We start from the raw sequence: 23,316 nt of genomic DNA, 5'->3' as shown, positions 1-23,316 counted from the left end.
CTGCTGGCATTGGCCTCCATCAAGAGGGTAGGGGACCTGCACGCATTTTTGGTCGACGAATCATGCCTGGAGGTTGGGCTGGCTGACTCCCAGGTAATCTTGAAGCCCTGGCCCGGCTACGTGCCCAAGGTTCCTACTACCCCCTTCAGGGATCAGGTAGTGAACCTGCAAGCGCTGCCCCCGGAGGAGGCAGACCCAGTCCTAGCTTTGCGTTGTCTCGTCCGAGCCTTGAGATGGTACGTAGACCGGACACAAAGCTTCAGGACCTCAGATCAGCTCTTTGTCTGCTATGGAGGCCGGCAGAAGGGGAATGCCATCTCTAAGCAGAGGATGGCCCACTGGACAGTGGATGCCATCACCCTGGCTTATCAGGCACAGGGTGTGCCCTGCCCGCTCAGGTTGCGAGCTCACTCTACTAGAAGTGTTGCATCCGCCTGGGCGCTGGCTCGTGGCTCCTCGCTGACAGATATTTGTAGAGCTGCGGGCTGGGCGACCCCCAACACGTTCGCTAGATTCTATAGCCTTCGTGTAGAGCCGGTATCCTCCTGTGTTCTCACCTCAAAGGGGTAGAAGCACTGAGAGGTGTCGGCTTACTAAACCGCTCCAGAGAGTCCACACGGTAGACCCTGTCGAGCTCCTCCATCCCCTCCCTCGATGAATCCGTGAGAACCAGTAGAGGGCTGGGTTCCATATATAGAGACCTGAGTGGATCCCATATGTGTAAAGTTCACAGTATAGCCTCAGAGCCCCGTGTTTCCCAGGCAGACTTCTGCCATTTCCAAGAGGGTTATAATCACCTCTAATCTTCCATATGCACCTAAACGGTTGTTCATATGTGTAAGTGCTTCTGAAACCTCCTTCAGGAAGGATGGGGCTTCCGCAACGTTCCTGCTCCAAGTGTAACGGGTACGTTTTCCCAGTGTTATCCAATCTCACTGAGTGGGTAGTGCTACAACAAACAGCGACTGATCTTCTTGTTGCGAGCCCCGGCCTACGCCGAAAAGGGGGCGCAGGAGGCTCGCACAGGACACTGGAAGTGGAAGCATCTGTGGCGCTTTGGTAGGAATCCCAAAGTCGGTCATTACCGACGTGACGTCGAGAGTGACTGACTGAAAGGGAACGTCTCAGTTACGTATGTAACCCTCGTTCCCTGAAGGAGGGAACGGAGACGTCCCGTCCCGTGGCCACAGCTGCTGTACCACCTCTGAGCGGCCAGGTCACCAGCTCGGCTCCTCAGTGAAAACCTGAGTATGCATTGCACCTGCTGCCTAGTTATACTCGCGCTGCGATCAGTGGCAACTGGACGCAATCATCGCATGCCAATGTGCATTGGCTCGTTTAGTTTACACTCGAAGTGGATTGGTCTCTCTAAGCGAGATCCCAAAGTCGGTCATTACCGACGTGATGTCTCCGTTCCCTCCTTCAGGGAACAAGGGTTACATATGTAACCGAGACGTTATCTGCGGTGTTTCCTTGCTTTCACTGGCAAGAACCTTTAAAAATCCAGTGTCTCTGAAGAGTCTCTCTTTGTGATACATTTCTAAACATTTGAGGTTAGTCTCTCACGCGCAAACAGAGTCTCAAAACAAGCTGATTTGAGACGAAACTTACAACATTCAAATTCAAAATGCAGTCACAGTCTGACGAGCAGCCGCAATCTAACAACTTCCAAAGAGGCGTAAAGCTGGGTACACACTAAAAGATTTTTAAAATCTTATAAGATTAGTTTATTGTGTTCCCTGTTTAACTTATTGTCAGTTTAGTACCACCCTCATTAGTTTCCATAGTTACTCACTAATGCTGGGTACACACTAAAAGATTTGTAAAATCTTATAAGACCTTCAAAATGTGAGAGACCACAAACATGAGGACAAAAAAATCCTAGATTTAACCGTTTTGCTCCTATAGTGTGTGGTGTCCTCGGGGTTACCCTCACACATCAGGATTTGTTATCGTAAATATTCAACATGTTCACGATCGGGGCACCTCCGACGTTCTTCCGAGCAAATTAAGTCACTCTTAACACACCTCACACCACAGAAAAATCTGATAAGAAAATCTTTAGAACCACCAAGATAATCAGGACATTACCTAGGATTGTTGGAAGGGGAGAAATCGGCCTAAAATCAGCCCGATTATCTTGTGGTGTGTACCCAGCATAAGATGGTGAGATGGAAGAGGCAGATGCTCTTAATGCTGAGCTTGATGAGGGGGCAGATGCCTTTGTGGTCTTATCATTAGAACACAATGGTCATGTTGTCATCAACCTTGCCATCTCCAATTGAAAAGACATGATTGTGTGTTGGGGGCTTTTTCCTCGCTCACTCACTCCCCAGCTCCCCCCAGCCAACCAGCCTCCCCCTCGGTCGCTTTGCGCTGAATAGAAGCAATTTTCCGAGAGCTATGAAATCACGTCTACACATAAACCGGGCTAAGTGTGAGGCAGTTGCGGAGCAGGAGGGGGACGAGGGGGAGACTTCACACGTCAGGCTTGGCAGCTTTAATTGTAAGTTTTGGCCTCGCCATCAACGTTACATCTTCAAATTTCTTTCTTCTCGCGCCATTCCTCTGTTTTCCCCCCGGCTCTTCACGCACACGTCTTCTCAGAGACAGACAGTGATTACGTGCACGAGGACGCCGAGTATAATGCTATCGGGCCTGCGTGTTGGAGAAGTGAATTAGAGCCTCTGATGCTGTTTCTACAGCGCCGAGCTTGATGAGGGGGCAGATGCCTTTGTGGTCTTATCATTAGAACACAATGGTCATGTTGTCATCAACCTTGCCATCTCCAATTGAAAAGACATGATTGTGTGTTGGGGGCTTTTTCCTCGCTCACTCACTCCCCAGCTCCCCCCAGCCAACCAGCCTCCCCCTCGGTCGCTTTGCGCTGAATAGAAGCAATTTTCCAAGAGCTATGAAATCACGTAATAGCTCCTAATATGCAGCTGCTCTGCTAGAAGCTGCAGCCACTATTTAAGTGGAAGTCATACACAATACGTGTTTATGGCGGAGGAAACATGAGCAAAGGCTAAGATTATTCACAAAAACACATGCTCTTCTCTATCAAATAATGACCTATTTCATGAATTAAAATGAGAATGTAATGGATTTTTTCCCCCTCCTCCCCAACACCACCGGCCATTTGTTGTGCTTTTTAAAATTTCGCCTTTTAATTCACATTTGAATTCCACGTTTCCCCCGGCGAAGAAAAAGAACGTGACATTTGTATAGAAGCACGAGAGAGGTGAAGTGTGGCGATTTGGTTAGGGAGGGACCACCAAAAAACCTATCTGAGACTGAAACCTGTCGCTTTCCCCCTTCACCCAGGTGTGTGATTGATATCAATCCCAAACTTCAGACTATGAGAGCGAAAGCGTCCGATAGCTCCACTAATGTCTACAAAAAGAACATCTCAGATGTCAGTTTGATACCTAATGTATTTAACAAAACATCCTACCCAGCATTACATACCCATCTGGACACAGTGAATGTAAACTCAAATACATAATTTGTTCACACAAGTAATTTTGCAGTTTGAATAACATTAAAACAGGACTGGAAAACGGAAATGATGATTACGGAATAACTGGGTGTGTCTATATAGAATGGTGTCATAGTTCTTGCAATATTATGGGATCAAAGTCCAAAGGAGCAAAGCACATATAGCCTGGATTTCCTACAGAAACTGAAGTGAAAGTAGTCTTTATAAATAAATGTGTTTTAAAATACACTTGTTTTAATGTACTACACAGAAGGATGTCTGATGTGAATTTGAAGATCTTTGAAGTGAATCTAAAATCTTAAAAACCAACCTTGTTCAAATTCTTTTAGCTTCCGTAAGGCCTCATCTCTCTCCTCTTGCATTTGTTTACACTGAAAATAAATAAATAAATCTGGTATCAAATTTATATCATATCATATATATGATTTTCATCAAATGCATTATATATTGTATATGTTTAGTTCAGTGGCCAGAGTATAGTATGCACTGATAGAACATTTTTTTTTTTTATTTGAAACAGAACATCTGCACTTATTTTAAATTATTTATTTATATATTTATTTTTTTTATTTTATTAATAGCAAACCATCCCAAAATATAATTTCAAAGGGATAGGGGAAAATTCTGTCATGACTAACTCACCTTCAAGAATGTACAGTTTAAAATTTTGGAAGATTTTTAAAATGTTTTTAAAAGAAGTGTTTCACGTTCACTAAGGCTACATTTATTTACAGTGTTAGCAGTAATATTGTCAAATATTATTTCAATTTAACATAACTAATTTCTATTTTAATATATTTTAAAATGTAATTTAATCCTGTGATGGCAAAGCTGAATTGTAAGGAGCCATTCTTCCAGTCTTTAGTGTCACGTTCCTTCAGAAATCTTTCTAATCTACTCTTTTTTCCCCCATTTTGATTAAACAAAGGCATCCTTTTTTAACATAAATGTCTTCTTTCAAAAACATTTGAAAAAATCTTACAGACCTCCAACTTTTAAACCGCAGTATACATGAAGGTGAATAAAGATGACAGAATTTTCTGTTTCTGAAAAGTCAATAAAAGTCAATGCAGTGCTAAAATTTTTTTTTTTTTCCAAAATGTTTTCCTTTATTTTCGGGTGAACTATACCTTTAAGACCACAAACAGATGTTATAGAAGTGCAATGAAAAAAGATATAAGGGGTGAAAGAAAGGACAGTATGACAGTAAGCATCTTACCTCCTTTTTGCTTATCTCATATTCTCTTTGGAGGATTTCATACTGGAGAAGTACTGCAGAAATACAAGGACGCCAGTCAAACATCTCTCACAACTTTGCATGAACTACACAGTAAGTTATTGCAACACACTATACGGGAGATCAAATCAGAGAGAAACTTCTACTGCAAACCACAACTCATTTCCAGCGTGAGGACTGCTCATGGAAACGAGTGCTAATTTACACAAAAGTATTTTTAATGTTGCAAAAATATATAATTACAAATAGAGGAAATTCTCCCCAAGGATGAGAAATACATTTGCTAGTGAAGATGATGACAGTTCCACTCATATCTGTCTACATTCTGCCTGTTGTATGAATCAGCATCAGCTCTACTGAATAAGCATCTAATTTTAGAACAGAAGACATTATCTGTAAAGGGTTTACAAACCACACTGTGTCTGGGTTATTAATGTCACAGTGACATAGACTACCATGGAAAAGACCAGAGCAGACAGCAACTTCAGTTTAATTTTTTCAAGTTCCAGTCTTCAGTAGAATAATGTGAATAATCTTAATGTTTTCTCTCTCTATTTATGAGGTCAGTAGGGCGCTTTGAGCAAAAGGATACCATACAAATCTCGCCTTAAGACATCTTTCAGAGTGCTGTTTACTAACCTAATTCTAGAGGGAAATTATACAGCAGTCAGGAACATTTACTCATTTCATTCCAACAATAACATCTGTCGCTTCAAAAAAAAAAAAAGTTGATGCGTTTTACCAAGAGTTAAAGAAAGTACAGTCTTGATTTCATGTGTTTTGATTTCAGACTTGATTTCAACAGTTTTACATGGCTACTCTGAGTCATATAACTAGAGCTTTCAGAGATGGTATCTGCATCAAAGCTCTATAAAACATGTCATAATACAGGCACAGCTATCATATTAATATTCAAATGGTCTAAGTCATATAAATAATTATCACAATACATGTCAGTCAGTGGTCACATTTTTGTGTCCATTAGAAAACCCAGAACCCAATTCTGAATAAGTAACTGTTTTATACACACTGAAAGTATAGTTTTAATGCACATTATATCAGAGTAAATATGCATTTATTCTTGGTTTATCAACCACAAATTTCCCCACAAATTCTATCAAGATTTTCAGATCAGTTGAGAAATTAGTTCCCAATAACAATTATAAAAAATCCGTTTGTTTTATTTGGTTATCCAAGGAGTAAAATAAATGTTACTTAGCTGTAGACTTGTGCCGGTATTCGGTAATGCGATATATCACGGTAATAACTATGCACGATATTGTTATCGTGGGCACTTCTAAATACCGTGAATAATTATATATTACAAATTATTCAGAATTTTGAATGCATTTTAAGAATACTTTTCCCATCAACTGGTCAAAATGCACAACACCGCTGTATGCTGCGTGAAAGACACATGCGCACTCTGATGTAAATAAGCGCGGACGAGAAGCACATGGCGGAACATGTGAGAGACGCTCTGGATGAAAGCGCACTTTCACTCTCTGACAGCAGATGGCGCTAAACTGCAGAAATAATAATAATAATAATTATAATAATTCATTTAAATGCAGCCTTTACCCCGGAAACCCTGTAAATAAAGCAGCTGCACTACTTTCTGTTTCTGAAAGGTGTTTAAATGATTTAAACAGCCATTCAGATTTGTGTATTTGCTATGATGTTCATCACAGTGACAAATACTTCGATCAGTTATTTTTGTTATAAGAGAAAAGTTATTAAACCTGTTATACTGTATTATGAGAGCACTTTTTTTTAAACTAAATTGCAATACCGCGATAATACCGCATAACGTGATAAAAGCATTAGCAATTAATCGCAACATGAAAATTTGATACCGGCATATCCCTACTTAGCTGGGAAAAAACATAATTAAATGGGTAATAAGAAGACAGGCTGCAATATACGTTTCACCTGTACATAAAAACAAAAGAAATGCCAGGATGTTAACCAAAAATGTGTGTGCATGTCCAAACAAGTTTCTCAAAGCAAAAGGATTTATGGAGTATTTCTAAAGGAAAATATTCCTTTAGAAATACTGCATGATGCAGAAGAGATTACAAAGTACAGCGAATGTAATAATACAATCTTTGTTCCACTTCAGAATTTGTTGGTTGGTAAATATATTATTTGTTTCCTCGTACAACTATTATGGGCTTTTTCTTTCTGGGAAAAAGGTAAACAAAGTCGACATTGAGACGAGTGTTAACTAGGGGGAAAAGAAAAGAAAAACACTACTTCATGTAGGCCTGTTATTATAGTACCTGTGTGTTGACTGTTACAGACAGTTTCAGCAGCCTAGTTTCTATACACTACTAAGCACACTAGTTAGGGCACACCAGCACTCCTAATGCATTCGACATCGTCACTCTTACCTTGGTTGGACAGTTCTGAAATCATTTTCACTTCTTTCTGCTCTCCCGTTGACGCCATTGAGAGTTCCTGTGATTACTGATTCAAAACTCCGGTTAAGCACAGCGCGAGCGATACAGGAAATGACAGCTGGTCATACCTACGGTCACCCGCGTGCTCCGTTAAAGTAAAAACGTACCATGCAAACCATAGTTCTCCCTCGAATACCATAGTTACTACAATAAATGGTATCAGAAAAAAATCCATTATAATAAGCGGTATAAATGACAGCCTATACGATTTTGTATTGGGTTTTCTTCACTTATGGACAGTCCTCGACTCGAAATTGTAGCAACCATGACGGTTTTTTTTTTGGCGTATTGATAACAATTTGTATAACCACAGTTTTACTACAAATACCATGGTTAATTTGTGGTTACCATGTTTTTTTTTTTTTTGTAGTAAAACCATGGTTAATTTTCGTAAAGGTTTAGAAAATAAATTATTTTAAAACACATTGCATTTCACACTCTCAGTTAATTTTCATAGTCCTTTTTTTTCAAGTCATGGACATTTCCACCAGTGTCATTTTCATATCTTAAATTTTGTAATGTTTAACAGCATTCTGTGACGGGAATGAGGGGGTGGAAATGACGTCTAAACATTTTTAGAATAAAATAGCATTTAAAATAACTAGCATTTTATGTATGCTAATACACACAGTAATTATATTTTTTTACTTTCTGCTTGATCACACAAAATTATTGCTAGATTGGAAAGGACACACAAAAATAAAAAAAAGGTTCAAAATTTTCCTCTCCTTCCTAAACAAATACACTTAACTTTCAAAAAAAAAAAATCTTTAAAAGGGGCAAAAACACTAATGAATTATTACAATTTTTTTTAACAGTATATAGGTCTGAGACGCAGGTAAAACAATAAATTCTAACACAAAAGCATTTAAATATTTGCACAAATAATTGAACAAGATGAAACTTGTTACTTTTAATAAAATCAACCCCTGGGGCATAAAATTGCCAGAATTTAAAGAAACACCCACTAACTACAGAAACTATGATATTTTTGTGGGAACTGTTATATTGATAGATTTTTGTAAGGATAATCCCTTGGCACAGAAAACAACCCACTGGCATTTTCATTCACTTCAATTAACATTACTGATATTAGGACAAATAAATGAAGTAGTCAGCCAATCACGATATAACAATATAATTTAATTAATCTGAGAGGTTTGACAGGTTTAATAGCAATCAATACAGGTAAAATGCATTTACACATACAAGAGGGGAATGCTTAATCAGTCTTATATCTCAGCACATAATTCAAAGCAGATGCCATAAACATCTTTCATCCTCCTCTAAAGGGGAAATAACAGCTGTCAGTGACAAGCATACACACTATATGATCATTCAACACCTATAATTACCTGTCTGTCAGCATAACACAAACTAAGTTGGGTGCACAAACATTCATTTTAATTAGTTTTTTTGGACATTAAAATAAATAAAAGCAAATATTTTCAAGGGAAGGGATGGAAATTAATTTGTAAATCAAATATTCTCATGATTTACATTGGAATGTTTCGAAATATGGCATTATTTGTGTGCTTGTTGCAATGATGAATGGAGGATGTGAGAGAGGACATAAATGTGTAAGTAAGCCCTGAATTTTTCCCTTTGAGTTCAAATGTTTTTAATATTCGCCTTAGGCTGCGGACCGTGAAATAAGTCGGAAAAAAAAGAAAAAAAAATGAACTACAGGATGGTATGCATCTCCAAAACAAATCAGTGAAACAAAAGCAAATCACGATTACATATTGTATCCACACAAAGTACACACAAACATGTATAACACAACAACAGGGAATAATGGAATAATCTCTGGTGGTCATAAAACATGGGATAATGACATGCATGTTTATATAACCATTTTATGCATACTAAATATGTATTATCCCAGAGTTATGCCCTGTAATTCTAAACACCACTTGTCAGAGTAGAGGTGGACACAAGGGGTGAGGTTTTCTGAGGGAGACAGGTCATGTGACCTTTAGCCCGGGCCTCCAGAAGGTGTAGTGGTCTTAGGAGGCTCCGTGACGGGCAGCGGACTCTCTCGGGTAGAATTCGGCCAGCGTGCTCTGAGGAATTCTCTTCAGCATTTCTTTGGGGAAGATTCGGAGCAACTGCCAACCAATGTCCAGTGTCTCAAACACAGTTCTGTTGTCATAGGGACCTAGAGAAATAGACACATACATCATAAACTCAAAGTCACATGACATAACACTCAAGCTTCCATTATGTATCATAACTTTTGAGCCATTTGTCACATACTCAGGTGACTTATACTATTGGAACCTTTGAGCCAAGAACCAACAAAACATATTATTTAATTTCCATCGTGAAAAATTTCGCACCAGACTTGCGTATGCTATATCTAGCTGATTGGACTTACGGTTTTCTTAAAGGGGTACAAAAAGGGGTCTTTCAAAGACCTGAAAAATCCCACAGAATTGTACTGGCAAAAAAATTGTGCGTTCATATGTCAGAGACTTCAGGGAGGGCTCAGATTGTTTTTGAAAGAAATTATTCACCTTTTACCTATACATATACTTTTATCTTTTGAACTGTCTATTTAGCAAAGAAACCTGAAAAAAAGTGTATCATGGCTCCCACAAAAATATTAAGCAGCACAACCTTTTTTAACACTGATAATAATAACACAGAATAATATTGGAAGCATATTAGAATGATTTCTGAAGGCTGGAGTAATGGCTGCAGAAAATTCTTCTTTACCATCACAGTAAGAAATTACATTCTAAAATACATATGAATAGAAAACAGTTATTTTAAATGTTAACACAACTTCAAAATATTAAATTATTTTTTAAATATAATTTCAGCCTTGGTGAGCATAAGACACTTCCGACTCAAATCTTACCGACTCAAACTTTTGATTGGTGTACACAGACAGATATAGAAACATAAATATATAATATAAAAAGTATTATAATCAGATGTTAATTTCTCAGAGCTTTAATCTTTTAGCTTTGAAGCAAAAAATGAATGTGAATGAACAGAATGTTCTTTAAGAAATTAGCTTTACAGCCTTGTATTGGGCTTCATGTTACTTAAAAGGTCAAATCCGCCGACTGACACGTAGCATCTTTAATGGCATATTTCAGTTAAACAGAAAAGTGCTTCATTTGAAGGAAACACTATATTGTTCCATGAAAATGCTGGGAGGATGAGTGAATGCATGCTTTGTTCTCTGTAAATAGAAGCAATAACTGAGATTGTTGGAGTCCAACATGTGTTGGTGGAACAATGTCCTTTTCTACCAATGACGGTAACGACACAGCAACTGTGTGACAGACACAAAGGAGGTGGAGAGATTTCATCCCCTAAATAGGGCTGTGATAAATATGAAAGTTGTTCATACTTATTTTTTTTAAAGTGAAGTGGAGGGTTTGATGGAGACGGAGGGCCTTGCACCTTGTGCCACGCTGAAGAGCGACAGCATTGAGAACAACATTCACTGAGGTGAAAGAGCTTGCAGCAGAGCAAGAGCAGTGGCTGATAGAAATACCGTCTAGTGGTTTCCGATATAGAACATAAAACAGCATAATAGTACACACTCACACAGTCGGAAGAACCTTGTAATTTGGGGAAAAAAATGCTCTAGTGTGACGAAATCTGCTTAAAATTAAGCAAAAGTTTCATTCACCAGAGAAAGACTTCAGAATAATTGGGTCTTTGCGAGTACAGCTCTAACATTTCTGCCAAATTTAGACCCATGTAAAGTGAATGAGCCAATGCGGGATTGAGAACCGCACGCTAGGGGTTTGTACCTTGAGTAATGAAATTCTTTTCAAACTTCTGCAGGAACTCCAGGTATAGCAGGTCATCTGAGGTCAAAGCTTCCTCACCCACCACAGCCTTCATGGCCTGAACATCTTTACCAATAGCATAACATGCATACTGTGGGATTAAGAGAGAAACAGAGTCAAAATTAGCCTGAAAAAGAAAAAAATCAATTAAATGGCAAACTGTGGTATGAACGTTCCACAACGTAATTACCAGCTGGTTAGAGACATCAGCGTGATCTTTGCGGGTCATGCCTTCTCCGATAGCGGACTTCATTAAACGAGAGAGAGATGGCAGTACGTTGATGGGAGGATAGATCTTTAAGTGGGAAAAAAAGAACAACGAAGAGTAAGGTTATGAAAGTAATAGGAAAAACTGTTCTAACTTTGGAAATGTTCACTTTAAAGGTTAATTATTAAATATTGATTATAAATTCATGTATATGAAACACACTAATGAGTCCTAGTGTACTTTTGCAGATTCTGCACAGCTTCTGCACAGATGTTATGGCTGGTCAAATTTCCCACCTGTCTGTTATGCAGTTGTCTGTCAACATACACCTGTCCCTCTGTGATGTATCCCGTCAGATCAGGGATCGGATGGGTGATATCTGTAAACAGAGGCAAAAATGAAATTGGCAGATTTACGCAATTTTATGCAGTCAAAACTGCTTTTCTAGTCATAAATGATGTTGATGTTGTTATTAAGAGCATTTATAAACCATTTCATTTGCAGCCCTGATCTGAAGATACTAACAGGTACAGTAATATTGTGGTGTTTTTGACAGAATATAGTGAGAGATAGTGAGTTATTGAGATAGAAGGGCAAAGAAAATGAGAAAGAAGAAAGATAGAGGTTTCCTGGTGCTGCTATAATAGGGAACACCCATTCAGAAACACACACAGGTCCTTCACAAGGATGTTTCTATAGTAACCAAAGCCATCAAGAGTGCTAGTTACTGGGTGCAGTTGCTGTGTCCGGCCTGAACACAAAATAAAGAAGTGCATATTTTATAGCACCAACTGTCCACAATCATTCTGATTCTAGCAAGTTTTGTAACGGTGGAAGGACACCTTCATCACTGAAGAAAACTAATGAAACTTCATTAAATTCATATACATTTTATCCAGCAATCAAGTGTACAAGAATGTGCAAATGTGCTTGGCTGTAGTTTAGAGACAAACCTAAGAAGTGACCTAAAACTTGCAAAACCTTTGTTAAGGAACATTACGGCATGTCCTCATTTGAAAAAAAATAGTAAAATAAATGAACTAACAAATATAAATAATAAATGAACTGTAACAAACTAAATAACTAAAGTAAATAACTAAACTAAAGCTAAATAATGACATAAATATCCAAATAAACTAATAAATATAGATTTAATTAAAATGACTAAACTGAGACTAAACTAAATACCTAACAAAATGAGATGCTAGACTAAATTAGAACTAAAAAATAGATTTAATAAAAATAATTATTAAAAATAACTCGACTAAAAAACTAATGTAACTAAATATTACATTTTAAAAATATTTTTGACTTTTTTACATTTGTTTTCACCAGGCTGAATTCTAAGTTTCATAGAAAAGTAATAGCACACTTCTCAACAAACTGCTCAAAAAGAATAGGATAAGTTACATGCTGAAGTTGAATATTTGTTGAAATGGCTTCCCATCTTTACATCATCAACAATTAGTGTTATATAAAAATAAATGTATGCGCGCATGTACCATCATTAGGCATGGTTAGAATGGGGATCTGGGTGATTGATCCATTCCTGCCCTCCACTCTTCCAGCACGCTCGTAGATCGTAGCAAGATCAGTGTACATGTAACCTGGAAAACCACGACGGCCCGGCACCTCTTCACGGGCAGCAGAAACCTAAAACCGCAACACATACAGACAAAACGGGAGTTTTACATCATGACAATTGAGGTTCTGTGTTAATCTGTTTTCTACGTGCTGCATCTGCACACCGAGGCACTTTTATAAGCAGAAAATACACTCAGATCTTCTCCCAAGGTTAAAACGAGTGTAGACGTTGTTCTGAGCCTCACCTTTACCAGGCTGAATGGGAGAGGGAGTTAAATGTTAACACTCCCGCAGCTCTTTGGAAGCGTCTGCCTACCGCAGAAGCCAAAGCAGGCAGCTTTGATATAGGGCTGAATGTATCCCAAGGTTACAGCGGCACAAAGACAGGAGGGAATGGTTCTTTCACATGCATGCAAACTATTTACAATGAGCATTATGCGTTTTGACACATTTAGACATCCAAACATGTTTGTGGCACAAAAATGATAATCATTGGCATGAGGGTGGAAGAAAGAAGATGCTGCCAGAAAAAAAAGCATCTTCAGAAGGCTGAGGAACATGAAGTACACACAAATCTGTTTGTCTGTCAGAACGTCCCACTGCTATGTTTAGAATGGCATACTACCATACAACTCAATACTACTGCAAGTACGGCAATACTATTTTGCCGTTATGCGGACTGTGACCTAAAATGTGTAGTATACATCCACTTTATGGAATGCAGTATCTCTAATGCAACACACTCCATTTTCTTCATTCTTCCAGTGCAAAAAAATCAAAAGCAACATTAACCTTGATTTTTTTTAAAAACACATATATACTATTTAGAGCAGAAATAATTTGAGTAGTACAGCGTAAATAAATAAATAATTATATATTTATTTCTACATTGTGTTCTAATTCTAATAATTTATATGTAATCTATGTAAATTCTTATGTTAATTCTATTCAAAGATGTACAGAGATTTGTACAAAGAATTTCACTGCATGTTGTACTTCTGTGTATTCTTGTGGCCAATAACACTTGATTTGATTTGATCTATCAATATGCTATCAATATGCTAACAAAGCCAATGTCTTGGTTTAACATCGGGTTTTGTTTAAAACACGATTTTTACACCTTGGCAGATGGTGCTGAAATCTATTCATTACAATTGGACACAGTGGCTCTTCAACATAAGCCACAGAGGAAACACGATACTAACCGTAACGCTGGCCATTGCTCCAGCCTCCAATATTGTTCCGAATGTCAAGAGGAGGTTACTGTGCTTTTGTTACACGAGATTGTGCTCTTTCATAGCCATCATAGCTGTTTGTTCACTGCCAAACAGTTGGAATATGATATAAAGGAAATAGCCCTGTACATGCAATGTCAATTAGAGTTGAGAGATGCTAAGTAAGGTCGTTATTAATATGATACATGATAACGCAATATAAATGTGTTTGCTGTGCATCTAGCCTAAGAAGTGCACAGTACATTGGCTAGGAAAATACAAAATGATATAGAGACTAGATACAGAGACTTAGGATTATTTACTTGACAAGGTCAATTGTGTTTAAGCAGGTATGAAATTCAAATGGAGAACAACATGACATATGATGAAACTGGAAATATCACCACAAAGCATAGAAGGCGTTTCAGATTTGCTTGCCCTTGCATCTAATAGAAAAACCTACTTTTCCCTTGAATGCTTTTATAGCTATAAAATGTCAATATGAACTGTTTATATGAGATTCAAGTGCATTGTGACTCTGTAAAGGAGACCTTCGACCATGTTTGTTGAAATGGCTGAATTCACTTTAACAAGATTTAATAAATAAATCCTTAAAAAAATGCATTTGAGTGAGTTCTTACAGCTTGTCCGTTTACCAATATAAACCCGCTGAAATATATTCCAAGCCTTTTAGGCTCACCAAGGCTGCCTTTATTTGACCCAAATGTACAGTAAAATAGTAATATTGTGAAATAGTGTTACAATTTAAAACGACTATGCATTTTCATATATTTTAAAATGTAATGTATCCCTGTGATGTTAAAGTTGAATTTCAGCATCATTACTCCAGTCTTCAGTGTCACATGATCCTTCTAAAATCATTCTAATATGCTGATTTGCTGCTCAAGAAATCGGTTGGGCTGATTAATAGTTTGTTTTTGTTTTTTTTACAGTTTTTACTGTCATTTGAGATTAATTTAATGTCTTTGCTGTATAAAATTATTAATCAAAAAGTAATCCCTTACTAATCACACACTTTTGAACTAAAGTGTAAAACCATACTACAGTCAGTGATCACCATGCATTTTTGTAATATGGAAAAGTGCACCTTTATTATTTTATTCCACTGGGGAAAAAGGCATATGAATTTTGAGCAATTTTAAGTATTTGTTTATGGAAGTAAATTAAAATCTACTTTTCTCAAAAATCTGAGGCTCTTGCATGTTAATGGCCCTTGATTCTGACATTCATTATGAGGAAATTATTTTATCGATATGATATCGTCCTTACCTCTCTCAGAGCCTCTGCGTAGGAGCTCATGTCCGTGAGGATGACCAACACGTGCTTCTCACACTGATAAGCCAGATACTCCGCTGTGGTCAAAGCCAGACGCGGAGTGATGATGCGTTCAATGCTACATAGAACAATTCAAAAGATTCAAATAGTCGATATGTATGTTATACAAAATGCATTACATAAGAGGACAGAGGTCATTTAAATGAATTCTCACGTAGGATCATTGGCCAGGTTCAGGAACAAGCACACATTGTCCATAGAACCGTTCTCCTCAAAGTCTGACTTGAAGAAACGTGCAGTCTCCATGTTGACCTGGAATTAAAAACAAACAAACACGTGAAATGCTGAACAAATCCAGAGTAAGACCTTCACTTCCTGTTTCACCAGACTCTAATGAACTGACGATGTCAGGTACTTTCTTGTTCATTGTTCAACCAAAATCTCCACTATTCAGTTCAAAATGACCTCTTGAAGTACATTTCCTATTAAAGGAAAATCTTTTTTTTTCTTTTATAAAAGGTTTAGCTTTTTGACCACCCTGCACATAAAAGCAAGATATAGAGTTACAGTGCGTCAAAAGTGAATGCATTAGACACGAGTCCGCATTGGGAGCCCAGCAGCCACAGGACACAAGGCTGGGTCAGTGAGATTTCAAGCATGGGTTAATGGAAGCCCTCCACACTTGAATACACAGGTGAACCTGACACCTGACGCAGGTAATACCTGTCTGAGAGGACAGACCGCAGCCACTCAGGTGACAATAACAAAGGTTTGGGAAGGAAGCAGATAGGTGAGGGCAGAAGGTTAAGGTGGTGTTGAGGAGCAGGATTAAGACACCTACGAGGACCAACATTCACCCACTCACAAAAAATGGACACAATTTTACATTCCGTTCACTGAGAGGATCATTTTACACAAGCATCCTGAAATTCATGCAAACACCTGAGCCATGTATAGAGACCTAGATGTAAAACAGGATTTACCGTTGTAAAGAAAATGAACACACAAGGAACCTCAAGTAAAACAAGCCTTTGACCATGGTAAGAAAAAAAAACACAAGAAAAACACATACTTGGAAACTGGCACAAATAAAGACACAGAAAACCACTCACCCCCATGGCAGCAAAGACAATAGCGAAGTTTTCTGAACTGTAGTCCATCACATCTTTCGATTTCTGCACCAAACCAGCCTGACGACAGATCTGGGCAGCAATCTACCAATCAAAAAGCACAGAACAAAAAACATTAGAGTTGTCCAATTTGATATTAAAAAAAAAATGGGTCGGGTAAGTTTCAATGTTTTTGAAAGAAGGTCTTTATGCTCACTAAGGCTGCATTTATTTGATTAAAGATACAGTAAAAACTACTTTTGTGAAATGTAGTTATAATTTAAAATAACAGTTTTGTAGTTTAATGTATATTAAAGTATATATATATATATATATATATATATATACTTAAGTAATTTATTTTTGTCATGGCATCTGTCATTACTCCAGTCTTCAGTGTCACATGATGCTTCAGAAATCATTCTAATATGCTGATATGTTGCTCAAGAAACATTTCTTATTATTAACAATGTTGAAACACATTGTGCTGCTTAATATTTTTGCGGATACCATGATTTCTCTGATGAATAGAAAATAAATAAAACAGCATTTATTTAAAATGGAAATGTTTTGTAACATTCTAAATGTATTTACTGTCACTTTTGATTAATATAATGCATTCTTGCAAAACAAACGTATTATTTATTTATTTTTTTTAATACTGATGACAAACATTTCAACAGTAGTGTACAATATATTATTTGAATCACCGATATTTAACCTCATATTTTGTTTGATAAGAAAAAAAAAAAAATTCAATTACAGAAAAAAAATGAAATATTTGATGCTATATTCTGTTTAGCATGTTGAACATTAACATACTATAGGGCTAAAATGAACATCAAATTTGAGTGCAAAGCATGTTTCTATAATGTACTATATATATGTGTGTATTTGCAACAAAGAGATTAAGACCACAAGCATGAGGAATTTCACGCTTATCACCCAGAACACCTGTTTCTCTGAGGGGATAAAGCCGGCTGTGACCCCACGACTCCTGTTTAATGAAACGAGAAACTTTTATATCACAGTACAGCACCTTCATTAGTGAGACACTGAAACCCTCTTTACACTTGGCCTGTTGGAAGTTCACACCATTCAACCTTGGCTTTTGATCATATATTTTCATAACTGACAATCACTAGAGCTTTATTCTCTTTGCAGAGTCTATATACTGAAAACAGTACATTTTTTCCCCAGTTTAATCCAATTCATTAACTATTGCCCTATTCATCTCATTGCCATGACAGAATTCAATACTCTTCCTTCCTGCATGCGTGTAGTTGATGATTCACTCTTTCAGACCAGGTTTCTTTAGGCAAGGAACAGATCTGAACAGAAGAGATGGGCTTTTCACACTTGTAATTTTTAACTCTTGAAGCTTTCGTAATTCTGTTCTTTAACTCATTTCAACATTCTAGCAGAACAATTTCACAATGTATACTTTTCAATTAGCAGTGTAAAAGCAGAAAAACCTTGGTCTGGTGCTGGTTTTCATAAACTATATTCATATTCTTTACCCAGGGTCTTAAAGGGTTTAAAATGAAAAAAACAAACCTGGGTTCGCCATAGTGTGAAGAGCCCAAAAGTGTTGTGATTTATTATTATTGCTTATGTGTGTATGAGTTTAAGGGTGTTCATGGGAACTTTCTGGTTGATGGTTTGGAGAAAACAGCTCTCGGGTGTTAAGATCTCAGGGTTGAGTCAACCAGCCAGTAACAAATCACAAAAGATAAACATGTGTATGGAAAGAGGATGTACAGAAAGCCTCATTTGCCAATTACCAAGAAAATATGCAATAGAGTGGCATATCTAATAAAGATCTGTCATATCTGCGACTGGACCTAAGAAACATATGTACTTCAAATGAAAATATGCTTTTTCTATTTAATGTATACAATGTTTTATCTAAATAACTGAGAGGACATAAAAAGTTACTAACCATCCTGTTTATGTAGCAAAAGCAAAAGAAAACCTTTAAAATAGTGGCAAATACACAATCAACTGAAAACGTAAATAATAGAGATAATATAGAGTCAATGGTTTGAGAATTATTCATGTTCTTCCTTTGAGTTCAGAACTGCGGAGATTCTAAAACTCTGGTACGTGTCTTTGAAGGTTTGAGGCCTTGACTGAAGTTGGGCGCTGTCATTTTATAATTCTCAACTATTTGCAAAGACTGCACCAAAACTGAGGCTAAAACGAGGCAGTGAGGCTTAAAAATTATTTGACCTTGAGTTACGAAAAACTACTTCACAAAACATACTTCACACCAAATAATTATAGTTATGAGAGTCAAATAGGCTCTGGGGACTAGTAATCTAGCTATGATACAAAATGATAGACATCATTGACCTTCCCACAATTCCTACTATTCCTACTCAGTTCAAGGCAGCCTACTTATATCCTTAACAGCTCATGTCGTGGGTTATTACATTCATTTTCCAGCCTGACGGCAGAGGAGTTTGGCAGATGAGTCACTTACAGTCATAGCTGGTGGGAATAACCAACTCCAAAAGCCTATTTGTGATCTCTGGGACAGAAATGACTTAAACAAAAGCAACCTCTTCATAATAATAAACTATGTGGAGTTGTATACATAGAAAGTCCTTGTAATCCCTCACTAAAAGCCTTAAAAATTGTGTTTCTGTGCATATTTCCCCTCAACAATTCATGCGATAATGAGTTGGTGGCAAAGAAATCGTTTATGACCTCTGCTCTGTCCTTTGAAACTTTGAGGAACCAATTTAGAGTTCAAGAATCATTTACGATTCTTATCATTCAGTTCTGCAAGGACATCATACTCATCTTGGAACTAAACAAACCAACTGACCTAAAGCATGTACTGAATGTACTGATCAGTACTAAGTGGTTGGTTTTGTTTGCTTACTCTAGAGCTCTCTAAATCATACCGCTTCCTCCCGCATTCACACGAGAGGAAAATGTGATGAAACGAACTCTGACCCACCTCACTGTTTCCACAGAAACACCACAGGGTGAAATCAATTACAGATCCCTCTCGAATTAACGTTAATCACACAGCCTTGTCTCACTCGCGAGCATAGTACAGAAAAAGGCGCTGAGGCTGCCTCACTGCTGCACAATAAAGTGCTAAATTTGATCACAACACTTCAAATGAGGGAATTTAAATAAATCCCTCTAGGTTTAATTAAAATAATTAAAACACATTGGCAAGCAGCACGGCCTGTATTGTATCATCGGTTCCTGAATTGGGTTCTGTATAAAGACACATTCCTGCAGTGCATTTCAAAGAAAGTTAAAATCTAGCTAGTTGAACGCAAAAACAAGGCGAATCTATTAATGCGGCCATGCGTTGAAACAAAAGTACAGGAAATGTGTGCTAGAGAAAAATAAAATATACTGGTCAGGCCAAATAACTATCCAATATCAATAATCTCGAAACCAAGGCCAGATATCGGGCTTAGCAATATTTAATACTATGTAGTGTTCTTTTAATTTATATATGTATTATACTATAATATATGAATTATTTACTGTGTGAGCCTTTGGAAATCATTCTAATATGCTGCTATGAGTTAGTGCTCAAGAAACATTTCTTATTATTATCAATGTTGAAAACAGTTTTTAATGCTTAATATTTTTGTGGAAATGCACTACCCTTCAAAAGTCTGAGGAAAGAAAGATTTAAATAAATAAAAAAATAAATAGTTATTTTATTCAGCAAAGACACATTAAATTGACCAAAAGTGACAGTAAAAACATAATGTTATAAAAGATTTCTATTACAAATAAGTGCTGTTCTTTTTATTAATCAAAGAATTCTGAAAAAAACTATTACAATTTTCACAAAAATATTAAGCAGCAAAAACAGTTTAAAAATTTACAATAATAAGAACCATTATTAATTTCTGAGCACTGATAAAAATGGATAATCACAGGAATTTTGATTAGGAAAACTTTAGGAAACTTACATTTACATTTTAAAATATATTTGAATAAAATAAATACAGTTATTTTAGACTGTAATAATATTTGACAATATTACATTTTTACAATATTTTTGATCAAATAAATGCAGCCTTGGTAGGTATATATATTAAATATAAAAATAATAAGAAGAGAATCATGACAGAACAATATTTAATTTCATACTTTTCAACTATTTTAATCTTAAAGGCACAATATGTAATTTTCGCCGCTGGAGGGCGCGTATTCAAAATAAACAGAGGCAAAGGCGTAGTTTGATGACGCCGTGACTGAGTGTGGAATCATGGGAGTTGTCGTCTTCATCCCCACAGCCGATGCAATCCGACGGGACTCGGGCAGAAATCATGTTCATGGATGAGCTAATGATTTATTAACGTAGTAGAATGAAGCAGGATGAGGCTGAAAGCTGTCGAAGCGAAACGAGGCCGCTGAACGAGCGTGACATACGGCTTGACATTGGCAGGCGACACAATGACACTATGGACACGGTCCGTGTCACTAGTTAAAATTGCTTATTTCTCTGGATTTAAACATTCTTCGAAACATTTGGGATAATGCAAGTACACAAGTCAGCAAAATATATAACACTGTTCTAGTGGTTTTTGGAAATTTTAATAAAAAAATCTTACATATTGTGCCTTTAACTCAAAACAGAAACAACCTGCCACCTATATATATCAGTCAATTAATGTTGGCAGTGCTGTTAAAACACACCTCATTATGCGGTAGCCCAGCAGCACTGAAGATGGGGATCTTCTGTCCACGAGCAATACTGTTCATGCCGTCAATAGCAGAGATGCCCGTCTGGATCATTTCCTCAGGGTAGATACGACACTGAGGGTTGATGGGCTGACCTACGAAGAGTCAAAGGGAGTACAGTGATCTCACCAGAGCAAGAAAAAATCTGGTCCTTAAGAGTCTACAAAGTACAACTTCTGTTTCTAAAGAAGGAAAAGAAGGCTAATAGAAAAAAAAGGATTTTCTTAAGGCAAAACTATCCACATTGACCAAGACAAATGATGAAGGCTTATATTTTAGAAAACCGTTTTCTCATTAAATCTGGAGTGGTGTGACCTTGAGGCCTGATCAACCCTTTATTACGCCCCCTCTTATCCATTCGGCTCATTCAAACATTGCCCTGAATCGCCACTGTATACCTTTGATAGCTCAAAAGATCACCTTTGCCATTTCAGCTTAGCAGAGATCAGGATCATGAGGTCAGTAAATGGCTTAAAAAGCACACAAAAATTCCCATTCAACCTCTCAAAAAATTCAAATACCAACAAGGAGGAATTTTAAGCATTGATGAACATATTCTGGCATGCTGGCCTCTTAACTAAGCTGTGTGCATGCCGCACAAACGCAAAGACAAAGAACATTTAACATGGCTGGTGGCAGCCTAATTGGCAAAGATGTGCAGCTAAAATTTTAAATCAGGTTTCTCTCAAATCAACCCAAACTCTAGAGTTAATAAAATCACAGCACTGCTCAGTCATCTATGTGCCTCTCAAGAAACCAATTGTTCCTGCAAAAGTTACATAAAGCTTTAAAAAAAAAAAAACAAGTCTCTTACCATTGATGTCCAAATAGTCCTCAGCCAGAACAGTAGGACCCCGGTCAATTGGTTTACCTGACCCGTTGAAAACGCGTCCTGAAATAAAAAAGTTTTTCATGAAGTCTGTATTGGTTAGAAGACACATAAAGACTATGATTACATAGGCTGCAAGAGCGTCAGTTATATATGCTTACCAAGCATGTCTTCAGACACAGGTGTGCGCAAGATGTCACCAGTGAATTCACACGCGGTCTTCTTAGCGTCAATGCCTGAGGTGCCTTCAAACACCTGATGGGCACAAAATGTAAATATTTTTCAGTTATGACCTGATATTAACCTTAGATACTGCAAATGTTGATGTCTAACAAATATTTATAGAGAATAGTTATATTTGACTCATAGAGTCAAACATCTGCCGATGCTTTTAAATGAAAACTTGCCTGAACGACAGCCTTGGTGCCAATGACCTCCAGAACCTGCCCGCTCCTCTTGGTCCCATCAGGTAGGGTAAGGTGCACAATCTCTGCAAAACGTGGAAACTAGAGGAACGTGATAAAGTCAGAGATGAAGACGAGGATCAATATACAAACTACCATTTAAAAGTAAATTTATTGTTTAGAGTCAATTTGTGAATTTAACTTAACAGTTCAAAGTCAGTACAGCTGTGCCATAAGATAAATAAATGATATTTTAAAGTAATTAAAATAGAAAAAAGTTATTTAAAATTTTTATAAAATTTCACAGCTATTTTTGATCAAATCAATGCAATCTTGGTGAGCATGAGAGGCGTCTTTCAAAAACATTTATAAATCTTTTCAACCACAAAATTTTGAACAGTATGTTATTAAACATAAATAACCATTTTATCCAAAATCTAATGTTCAGAAGTTAAACTATAAAATGATTTAAATTTAATTTATACATTAAAAAAAATCCTTTTTTACTTTTTGTCATTTTAAAGTAAGTTTATTTTGAAATACTTTAGTTTTAATAAACATAGAAAAAGGTCTTACTTTGACATTGTCCAAAATAACCAGTGGCCCATTTACACCAGACACAGTAGAGTAGGCTGAGGGTGACAAAAACGAAACAATGTGAAAACAAACACAACAAACATTTTTGTGACTTTATACTGCCTGCAAAAGGAAGCCAAGACATGAAAATTAATATTAAAATGTAACCTTCAATTTGCATTTTTATATGACCATTTGGAACACCCCTGAATAGTAAACATGCAATTACTAAACAGACATATGGGAAACTTTTATTGATTCTAGGTTGCTGCACGTCTTTTTGACAGGCGTGAGAGCAGACACACATGCACAGACTCTCACACACACACACACACACACACACACACACCCA

At 37.1% G+C, this 23,316-nt stretch overlaps 1 protein-coding gene and 1 pseudogene across 1 annotated transcript in view; both read right to left on the bottom strand.

The window, feature by feature from the left end:
* The window catches only part of LOC107663271 (shootin-1-like), a 33,962-nt pseudogene extending 26,704 nt beyond the window's left edge, over positions 1-7,258 (bottom strand).
* A 1,065-nt stretch (positions 7,259-8,323) lies between these two features.
* atp6v1ba (ATPase, H+ transporting, lysosomal, V1 subunit B, member a) overlaps positions 8,324-23,316 on the bottom strand; it is a 28,495-nt gene continuing 13,502 nt past the window's right edge. The window contains exons 2-14 of the mRNA XM_016453463.1: positions 22,965-23,020; positions 22,392-22,490; positions 22,146-22,239; positions 21,970-22,047; positions 21,111-21,250; positions 16,431-16,532; positions 15,533-15,630; positions 15,313-15,436; positions 12,727-12,877; positions 11,521-11,603; positions 11,207-11,311; positions 10,978-11,107; positions 8,324-9,362 (exon numbers count right to left, since the gene is read on the bottom strand). Of these exons, the coding sequence (XP_016308949.1) occupies positions 9,211-9,362; positions 10,978-11,107; positions 11,207-11,311; positions 11,521-11,603; positions 12,727-12,877; positions 15,313-15,436; positions 15,533-15,630; positions 16,431-16,532; positions 21,111-21,250; positions 21,970-22,047; positions 22,146-22,239; positions 22,392-22,490; positions 22,965-23,020 (1,412 nt within the window). The 3' untranslated portion in view covers positions 8,324-9,210. The remainder of the gene's footprint in view (positions 9,363-10,977; positions 11,108-11,206; positions 11,312-11,520; positions 11,604-12,726; positions 12,878-15,312; positions 15,437-15,532; positions 15,631-16,430; positions 16,533-21,110; positions 21,251-21,969; positions 22,048-22,145; positions 22,240-22,391; positions 22,491-22,964; positions 23,021-23,316) is intronic.

Source organism: Sinocyclocheilus anshuiensis, unplaced genomic scaffold, assembly GCF_001515605.1.
Source record: "Sinocyclocheilus anshuiensis isolate Anshui unplaced genomic scaffold, SAMN03320099.WGS_v1.1 scaffold1719, whole genome shotgun sequence".
In the NCBI taxonomy this organism is placed as follows: Eukaryota; Metazoa; Chordata; class Actinopteri; order Cypriniformes; family Cyprinidae; genus Sinocyclocheilus; species Sinocyclocheilus anshuiensis.
Note: the sequence above shows the minus strand (reverse complement) of the source record. Positions and strands in the feature narration are given on the sequence as shown.